Raw genomic sequence first — 10377 nt, 5'->3', positions numbered from 1 at the left:
CCAGAGCTGGACACAGGACTGCGGGGGGGTGAGGGGGTTCTATGTATTCTCTATTCCCTATATCATGTTTGGAAAAAAATTGAGTTTACGATATTATTCTTACTGGGGATGAGGTTTTTTGCTCATGCCCTATTGATCAAGCAATATAAGTGAATGTTGTCTTGGTAACCTTTGCAATGAAAACCCCTTTTCTCTTTGACTCAGTATTTCTAACCACTATTAATAGCTTTGGTAACTCTTTAGCATTCAGCAGCTCTGATTAAATGGTGTTGAGTATCTTCAAGCCTCATGTTTCTCTAGAGGTTTTGGTTGTTTTGGCAATGTAGCTCTTCTAATATTGGGATCTAGCCCAGAAACCTTTTCCAGTGTATGTATAAGCAACCCACCACTTTATGCTGTACCCCTGTTCTTGATTCCAGGATGTCCACAGAGTTGGGGTGTTGGTTAGAGCACCTAAAATTAATGTGTGATTTGGGTGATGCATTTCCTCTGGTTTCTGTGTCTCGGAGAAGGACGTGAATACAATATTGTCTCTGCATCTGTGGTTAAGACCGTTCTCTTTCTCGTGTCCTCTCTTTTATTCACTCTCCTCTTCATACCAAACCAGGGAAGGGATAGAGGGAAAGTGAGGGCTGGGAAGGAGGCTGCTGCCCTCTCATGGTTCCTGTGGCGAACAGCCAGAAGAAAGTGGTTAAGGAGCAGCTAAGAGGATCCCCCTTATCTTCTAACGAAAGCTTCTTTCAAGGCACAGGGGCAGAACCCATCTGCTTGGCTGAGCAGGAAAAGTTAACTCTGAATGTCCTAATTTACTGCAGAAAAACCTGGTTTGGGGGATTTGATTTCCGTATTTTTCAGCTCCTTTTCTTCTCAGAGGTTGTTTTGATGTAGGATCATAAAACACCAGGTGGGAAGGGACATCCAGGATCATCTGGTCCAACCTTACCTGGCAAACATGACCTAGACTAGATGTCCCAGCACCCTGCGCAGCTGACTCTTAACAGTGTCCAGCACTGGGGAATCCACCACTTCCCTGGGGAGATTATTCCAGTGGCTGGTTGTTCTCATGGGAAAAATTTTCCTCTTGTGTCCAGTTGGAATCTCCCCAGGAGTAACCTGTGCCCATCACCCCTCATCTGTTCCATCTGATTCCCTGCAAAAAGGGGAATCTCCATCTTCTTTGTAGCTGCCTTATAAGCACTGGAACATGGGGATAAGGGCAGGGAGGAGCTGCTGACGGCACATTTTGGAGGTGCTGGCAGTACGTGAGCTTTGCAACTTACATAATACCCCTGTGGTTTGCCTAGTGTGACAAAACAGGTCACATCACTTTACACAACGTAGCTTTGTGGCAGGACCAATGTCAGGTGGGCTCATGCAGAGGGAAGGCACTTGAGTAGTAAAAGGTAAAAGCTGCTAAGTCAGAAAACGTTGAAAACCTGGTACAACAAAGGTTTATCTTACCAGGAGAACAAAGCACTCGTGTGCCAGTCTAAAGCTCTCCTGTATGTTTTCATGCCATACTCCCTTGAGCTGCCTTATGTTCGAGGAACGGGAACAACTTCCACTAGACCAAATTGCTCCAAGCCCCATCCAACTCTGGCCTCTCCTTTTCCATCTCTGTTCCCTTTCACCACCACCCAAACCTGCCACGTTGCTGCAAGAGTAATAGTTTTACTTCTCTGATACTCCTTTAATAACCCCCATCCCTGTGCTGGCGATACCGCTTGATTTAGAACATCGATTGTTAATTCTGGCACGTCTCCTACCAGCAGTGATTTTTAAATAGCAGGAGCTGGATGACTCTTTAGCAGAATAGCTCCTGGGGGACAGGGATTGGTTTTATTGACTGAGTCTCTTTTGCCTGTGGGTAACAGCAAAGCTGGCTCTTTCTCTGTGATTGTGAAGTTAACTGGCTTCTGCCGTGCTGTCAAGTAGATATGCCTGCATCAGAAATTATTGCTTTTGCCTGCTGTGAGGCTTGCAATGTGTCTCATTAAATGTTTTCAGCTGCTGCTAAGCATTAAGGTGACTGATAATTTACCAGGTATTGAGGATCCTCTCTGTTTTCAAAGAGAAAGCTGCCTTTATTCAGTATTTCTACGCTTGGTGAATTTGGTGTAACTTTCATCCAGTGTGAAACTTTAAGTGAACTGTAAAGCTAAAATAGATCTTGTGTAAGTAGGAAGCAGATGTTCTGGGGTGGGAATATATTATCAAGTAATGCTATATATGACTATTTTATAATCTGTTAGTTCAATCCCAGAATCCCAGATGGTTTGTGTTGGAAAGGGCCTCAAAGCTCCTCCAGTCCCAATCCCTGCCACGGGCAGGGACACCTTCCACTAGAGCAGGTTGCTCCAAGCCCCTGTGTCCAACCTGGCCTTGAACACTGCCAGGGATGGGGCAGCCACAGCTTCTCTGGGCACCCTGTGCCAGCGCCTCAGCACCCTCACAGGGAAGAGCTTCTGCCTTATATCATGATCACTTGAGTTGAAGCATCCAAGTGATTTATTTAGTGAAACCAACCATTATGGACAGGCCAGCATGGACTGGGAATGAGAGGCTGCCTTAGATGTCTCCTCTGGGGAGAAAAAGAAGGAAGAGAGTCATTTTATGTGCATCAGATGGGGGATAAGAGGGGAGGCTGCTGGCCACTGACCATCTTGCCTTCTTGCCCCAGTGCTGGCTTCATCGCAGGAGCCAAAACCACTCCTGGCCTTATTCACACCAGATCTTGTGTTTTGCTACCAAAAGCCCTTTTGTGGGGTTACTGGTGGTGAGCCAGGCAGACAGCAGAAGCCGTGTATGTAGGTATGGGACTCAAACTCAGGTTTTGGCATTTCCTATCCACCTTCAGACTGAGGGGCAAGGCAAGGGAGCACACTGCACATGTCCTGCCCGGCGAGCTCAGGGCTGTGACCTGGGATGCTGGAGGGAGCATTCATCTTCCAGCTGGTTTGAGCTCAGATCCTTCCCTTGACCCCATCAGACACATCTGTGGTGAAAACCAACAGGCTTCAACCCCTGGCGAGTGATGAATGTGTAAAATTACCCTGGGTTTAGATAAGATGGGAACTTGATTTCTCTTTCAAGAGCACATCAAGCTGGCAGTGTAAGCTTTTTTCCCTTTTACCTCAGGGTAAACTGCCAGGGTTTGTCCTCATTAAGAGGGTAAATGCACCGAACACAGCTCCATTCATTTCAAAGGCCGCCTGGTTGGCAAGAGCCAGACCAGTTCCTTTTGATATCCTAAAACCTAAGTGCAAGGTTGGATTATGTTGCATCCTCTCTTTTTAATTTTATCTCTCTTTTTTTCTCTTCCTCTGGTAGAAGTGGCTCTAACCCAGATGCACAACCCCTTCTGCTGAGGTTTTGCTTCAGTAAATGGATACCTGAATGGTTTGGCTTCCTGTGTGTTCATCCCATGTGTTTTCCTGCCAGGATCAGCCCTGTCCTGGACATGGGTAATTCCAGAGATCTTTTATTGGGTAATTCCAGAATCTTGTATTTTGTAATTGAATTACAAAGCAGGTGCTTCTAAATCCAGGCAGTTACCTGAGAACTGACCTCTTTGTGGCCTCATTCTAAGATATAACTATTCCTGTGACACACAGCGCATCGCTACAACTTCACAGGGCTGTTGTGGGGGGAAATAGAGGCAGAAAAGTTTGTGGCCATCTTCTGCATTCACTTCTCAGTGCGTTGTCCCACTTGTCTCTCCTGGCTGCTTTCCTCGTGCTGAGTTAATCCCTGCAGGGATGTGTGGCCATTCCTTGGGGTACTGAGTACTTGGTACCATGGGAGCCTGCTGCCTTCCTCGGCCTCATTGCTGCCTGCTCAACTCCAAACTGACACCACTGCATGAAGCAGAAAGGGTGTAGCATAGGGCAGAGGGGGTCATTTTGAGCTTGAAAAGAAGAGTTTTTAACTTCAAATAAAACATTGAGACTAGGAATATCAAGGTTAGTCATATACAACTTGACTATTTAAATTTGGGGGGTTCTTTGCATTACAGTGATTTTGTTTGTGGTTCACATCAAAGCAGGTAAGCTCACACACTGCAGTGACTGTCCAGTGACATGTGTCTCTGCCACTTTGCAGCCATATATAGAATCATGGAATAGTTTGGGTTGGAAGGGACCTTCAGAGGTCATCTAATTCCAACCCCTTGCAATGAGCAGGGACATCTTCAACTAGATCAGCAGGTGACCATAAGGTCTCTTGAGACTTCCAGGCTGATTTTTAACAGAGCCATGTGGTTTAAACAGGCACATTAATGTCATAATGGGGCTTTCTTCCAGCTTTTTTACGGCAATAGAAATCCCTAGGCAATAGTAACCCACTGTTTTCAAAGCAGGACCCCTTGCTCCTTGGTATTACTCTATTGCGATGACTTCGTTTCTCTGCGAGCAAGTGCCTGATGTCAGTGTAACTGTGTTGTGATGGATGCTGGCCGAGTACAACACTGACAGATGCGTGCTGAAATGGTGTGAAAACGTTTGCAGCCAAAGCAAAGCTGGCAAAGGTTTCGCTTTCCACCAGCTTAGCTGGTGGGTGCGCAGTATACGATGGTTCAACTGCGATGCTCACAGCACTGACAAGCACTATAAGCATAGTTCTTATCAGCAGTGGCAAACAACTTCTCTCGTTTTCTTGACCTCTATGCCACCACTCAACTCTTAGAAACCCTTTCTTTTTCCTCTTCCCCACCCCTCATCGTACTTTTAGGCAATGCTTAAGCAGGATGGAAGAGCTTTGATGCCTTGATTCCTTTGAAAGAGCGCAGCTGCGTAAAGTATTGAGCACTTTAATCCAGAAACTTTATTTTTGGACATAAATAGTGAGAAGTCACCTCTTTATCTTCTCACCCCCTCTTCAGAAGTGCTTTTTTTGCTGTATGAGCACTTCTTGCATCAAAGGACGTCTATCAGATACTACCATGAAAAACACATTGAAGGAAAATGACACAGTAAAAACTGCTCCCTGAGCTGCAGAGGTGAACAGCAAAGGAGCAGGAGATGCTGGACACCCTTTGGAACAGTGCAGTTCTCCTGGGACATGTACACTGCGTGTGACTTCTACACAATGGCATCCGCCCCAAGGTCATATTTGTCTGCTGACTTCCCCGTGGGGACACAGGAAGGGAGCTCCCCACCTCTGTGCGCTTCTACAGTTGTGTGTCTTTGTGTCCATGTTAAATACTGGGAGAGGAGACATTAAACACAGAGGAGGCCCCGGAGCTGCTGCGAGGGCTGGAGCAGCTCTGCTCTGGAGCCAGGCTGAGAGAGCTGGGCTGGGGCAGCTGGAGAAGAGAAGGCTCCTCAAGGGGACACCTTAGAGCAGCTCCAGTGCCTAAAGGGGCTCCAGGAGACCTGGAGAGGGGCTTTGGACAAGGGATGGAGGGACAGGACAAGGAGAATGGCTTTAACCTGCCAGAGGGAGACTGAGACGAGCTCTTGGGCAGAAGCTCTTCCCTGTGAGGGTGCTGAGGCGCTGGCACAGGGTGCCCAGAGAAGCTGTGGCTGCCCCATCCCTGGCAGTGTTCAAGGCCAGGTTGGACACAGGGGTTTGGAGCAACCTGCTCTAGTGGAAGGTGTCCCTGCCCGGGGCAGGGGTTGGAACTGGAGGAGCTTTAATGTCCTTTCCAACACAACCAGGCTGGCTTTCCATGATACTAACTAAACTGGGTATAGGGATGTTACTGGTCATAAATCATCACTAATAAAGCCCACTATTTGGCTTTTGTCTTGGGGCAAAACTTTGGTCTGGTGTAGTGGGTGGGAAGCAGATGGCCACCCTCGCTTAAGGTGCAGCTTTGCCATTTGCTGTTCACAGTAATCAAGGGTTTAAAATAGCTGGAAACAAGGTTTTGCTGATGTTTCACAAAGTAATAACTTGCAGCTATAGGGCTCCTGTTGTCTCTTCTTTAGGTCACAGCACATCCCCTTGCTACCCCAGACTTGGGCGGAAGCACTGAGCAAAGGAAGCGTGGGACAGGGTCTGTGCTGCCACTGTTGGGAGGTTTGATGTGAAGGTGACAGACCACAGGTGACTTTGTTCGAGTGCTCACACTCCTGCTCATGATCAAGGGCCTGCAATCCTGCCTGCAGACACCAGGGCAATGCCATAGGGACCATCAGGAGAAGATTCCTGAGGACAGTTGCAAGACAAAATGAGGCAGCAATACCTTGGTGACCATGTCTTACCATCCACAGAGTTCCTGATGTTTGCACTGTTTCTGCCCCTTGAGATCCCAAATTACATACACAACCCAAACAATGACTCTGTCCTTCCCATTCGAACACAAAAGGCAAAGCAGAAGCACATTCATGGTGTGCTGGTGTTGGTGCATCCCTGCAGAGCGCCACAGTAGCCACCACAGATCTGGTCCAGAGAGATCCAGAAGGCAGAGGTGGGAACCCAACCCTCTGTGCTGCATGGGCAAGAGGGCAGCAGTCCTCTTGGAAAGGTGGCAGCAGTGGTACAGAGAGGAGGAACCCTTCCAGGAATGTTTTCACAGTGATCTCTCTGAGGAATGGCAGGTCCATAAGGTGCGTGAGGTCCATCCCTATGGGAAAGCGCTGGCATCGTGCCCTGTGGGCCATAACTACTTAGAGGTTTAAGCAGCTGTTTAGCAATGACACTTGTAAATATTACACTAATACCCAGCACAAGGATAAAATAAAATTGCATTGAAGACACAATGAACTGTTTTGTTAATCGAAGTATACACACAATTCAGTCTGAATGGAAAGGATCAGCCACGATTGTCCACGTTAAATAGTCATTTTCCTTTACAGCCTCTTTTCAGTGGTATCCCTAAAACAGAATGACATCTTTTGGTGCATTTTCAATGGGTCTTTCCTGTTCTTTCTTCTTAGAATACCTTGCGTGGTCATAGAAGTATATGATGACGATAGAAGCAATGTTCAGAAAGATGATGAGCAGCATGATCCAGTATGAATATCCATATGTGTGTTCAGATCTTGTATGTGTCTGCAGAAAAGAAAAGCATCCTTGGGCCAATTCAACAGACAGGCTGTTTTCTTCTATGCTCACAGGGAAAAGTATCATGGCTATAAGTGTGAAGATTCCTGGAAAACATAAATACAAACGTTAGAGGTGAAGCTGTAGTACTACTTATGAAGCTGCTTATAAACAGTCTGCTTAAAGTGGTCAGAATACCTGCAGCGGGACATAGATTAATCTCGTATTTTCTATTAGTAAAATAGGAGGGCATTTAAAGAACTTTTGTCTCACTAAATAGTAACTACCAGGTGTTTTTACACTGGCAACTATAATTTCTGCTAAAATGAATGGATTCTTGCTGACTATTCTTAGATAAGGCCATTTAATGTAAGTGTTTTCCACTGAATTTAGGGCTGAAGAGTACAATATATTCACCCCTTGGGTGATTTCCAGAATGCCTATTTGACAAGGGTCCAAATTCATGGAGTGTGTAGTATCACAACTGGATAAACGCTGAGCAACCTGGTCTGTGTCCAGAGGTGGCCCAGCTTTACTCAAGAGCTTAAACTTAGAGACCTCATGTTCTTCCCAACCCAAATTGTTTAATGACTCTGTGATAAGCCATAATGAGATGCAACCTGCTCTAGTGGAAGGTGTCCTTGCCCATGGCAGGAGGATGGAACTGGATGAGCTTTAAGCTCCTTTCCAACACAAACCAGTCTGGGATTCTATGTTCTGGATCTACCTCTTATAGCCTTCTGAATATCTTGTGTGGCCATAGAAATATATGATAATGATAGAAGTTGGGTAGTAGCTTTGAAGTTTATCTAAATAATGCTTTTACATCTCTGCTTTCATGTTGCGGGTAAAACCTCTGAACATTGGTGAAAATACGTGTATTCCTTCCCCTCCAGGTTCACCTTCCTACACATGTTCATGCTGAAACAGGTTCAGGTTTTTCGTTCAGGAGGACGCTGGACTTTCATTTCGTCTGGCGGGAGAATTAGGAACCTCCAAGATAAACTCACCCATCAAATGATGCGTGAATTCTTATAAAGATGTGCTCAGGGAAAAATAGGCTTCCAGGTCACAGCACTTACAGAGCAGTACAAAGTAACCACAATCCTCAGTCAACACGTTTGGGGGTTTACTTTTGCACTAATATTTCTTTTAGCATGCCCATGGTCCTTTAATTTCAGGTCAAAGCTTGCAGGTTCAGGCTGTGTGATGGGTGCTGGGCTTGGGAAATGAGCGACTTTCTCATCTGCTTGTGTCAAAAGTTGAATAACTGTGAATAAACCCAGACTTTTCCTCGCTTTTCTCCCTGTGCTTCAAGGCATCCACAGCCGTTTCAGCATCTGTCGTTGTATGCTGTGTTAGCCATGGCTGGAGTAAGAGGGTTTGGCTTCACACCCCCACCTGCACTTGCTGTGATTAAGACTTTTACATTTATCTTTATGATTCCTTCTCACCAAGGTGTGATTTTGGCAAAGGCAGCTCAGAGTGTGGTCCCAGGGCAGGATGATGCTCAAAGGAGAACAAGCTCCAGCTCCACCAGCAAAGCATCTTCAGACCTGAATAGCTTCTGAAGGACAGAATATTCATACTGAAGTACTCTGTGATCAGATGTCTCCAGAGAAAATCTTCTAAGTGTGAACCTACTATTAGAGGAACACATAATCCTCTTGAGACAAACTGAGTGTGAGAGCTGGAGTCATTACCATAGCATGATGAAGAGGGTAGAAGGCATGTTGGGAGCATTCCTGGGTGAATGAGGGGTTACACCTCCAGGGACCTATGTTCACGTCTCTAATAGCTCTGTGTCTCCACCTTTTATTTTCTCTGCTCGGGGAGTGTTAAAGCTGATTTTGATCTGTGAAAGTGTTCTTTTAGAGAAGGAAATAAATTTTAACATGACTCAGTTAACTGCCACCTCCCAATGTTAATGCTGCTGTGGATGTATTTGATTCAACACATGTTTCAGAAATGGAGCTAAAGTCCACCCTATAGATTAGACCTTAAAGGCTGGATTTGGTGTGTAGGTAACCCAGCAACAAGTATACCATAAAATAGTGACAAGGTCTTAAAGAGGTTACAGACTGCACTGTAATCACATCCAGTGCACGCTTTTACAGCTTCATTTTGGTAGCTTCTTCTTCTTCTCAGCGTGCATCATGCATTAAATGATGCTGTACCTGTTGAGGATTTTTTATTTCCATTTTTGCTGCTGGTGAACCCAGACTCCTGCTGATTGATGGTGTCACTTCAAGTAAATAATACTATTTTACTGATACTTAAAAGATAGTTTTCAGATATCCCAGCAGACAGTTAAAAACCAAACCCAAATGAACAGAATACTTTTCCAAGCGCTTCCCTTTACAGATATATATATAGAGATAGATATTTATTAATCTTGGAATCAATGACAATTCAGCATTCATCTGTATAGTGGGCAGAAAGCGGTCAGCATGGGACACGTTACTCACCACATAAGGAATTCCAGGTATAGACTCCAATGGGTCCCAGAAATGTCTGGTAGGGATTACTGACAGTGTTAGTGCAGGTAAATCCAGAGCTCAGGAGGGAACTCAGTAAACTGAGGACCAAGATCACAATAATAGCAGTGATCATGCTTTTGGCACTGGTGGTGCTCAGGTTATCTGCAACTGAAATACAATGGATTAGCATTGATAATCTAACTCCTAGCACAGTCTGGTGGGCTCAGAAGACCTGATGGCTTACTGACATGGTGGTAATTAAAAGCTAATAACAGTGATTTGTCTGATCTTCAGGGATTAGGATGTAGAAGGAATAGCAGGTTTGGACATAGCACATGAACCCAAATCCATAATGGGGTGAAAGTACATTAGGATGAAATAAGCGTATGGCTGATAATCCTGCAGGCACACAAACTTCCTGGGCATCGGGTTGGGTAGAAAACTTCTCTTCCTTAATACCTCTGCAAAGGTTTCCTCTTAACATGGGCAGACAGAAATCTTACGCCTAAATCAGATCAGAAAACTAGGTGTTCCTCTGCCCATCGTTCCTGAGACACCTGGTAACTTTTACAGATGCCTATTTAAAGCTTGGCTCCAATTGTAGTTTATATCCTTTTAATATAGAGGCAGTCCCCCTCATACGGAATGAATCTGACAGAAGGAACAGCTTCTAAAAGTCCAATGAAGCCTTTAGCCTGAATTCGTAGGACAAGCATAACTAAGCACGGTCAAGGCCAGGTTGGACAGATGAGGCATGGTGGAGCTGGTGTTAGCATCCTGACTAGGTATGTGTCTCTCCATGTCCTGCAGAAAAAGAATAGGTGGAGGTGGTATTTACTCCATTCTTTAAAAAGAAAGGAGCAACTCCTGTTTGGTTTTCACCAGGAGGACTGTGGCTCCCAAGGGGCTG

General features: G+C 45.5%; 1 protein-coding gene across 1 annotated transcript; it reads right to left on the bottom strand.

Moving 5' to 3' along the window:
• Nucleotides 1-6819: 6819 nt before the first annotated feature.
• CLRN3 (clarin 3) lies at nt 6820-9635 on the bottom strand (the record flags this gene model as incomplete). Its single annotated transcript, XM_010018416.1, has 2 exons — nt 6820-7094; nt 9456-9635. Coding segments are annotated over 2 exons (455 nt in total), but the record flags the coding sequence as incomplete, so codon positions are not given.
• Nucleotides 9636-10377: the final 742 nt, after the last annotated feature.

Source organism: Nestor notabilis, unplaced genomic scaffold, assembly GCF_000696875.1.
Source record: "Nestor notabilis isolate BGI_N333 unplaced genomic scaffold, ASM69687v1 Scaffold34147, whole genome shotgun sequence".
In the NCBI taxonomy this organism is placed as follows: Eukaryota; Metazoa; Chordata; class Aves; order Psittaciformes; family Psittacidae; genus Nestor; species Nestor notabilis.
Note: the sequence above shows the minus strand (reverse complement) of the source record. Positions and strands in the feature narration are given on the sequence as shown.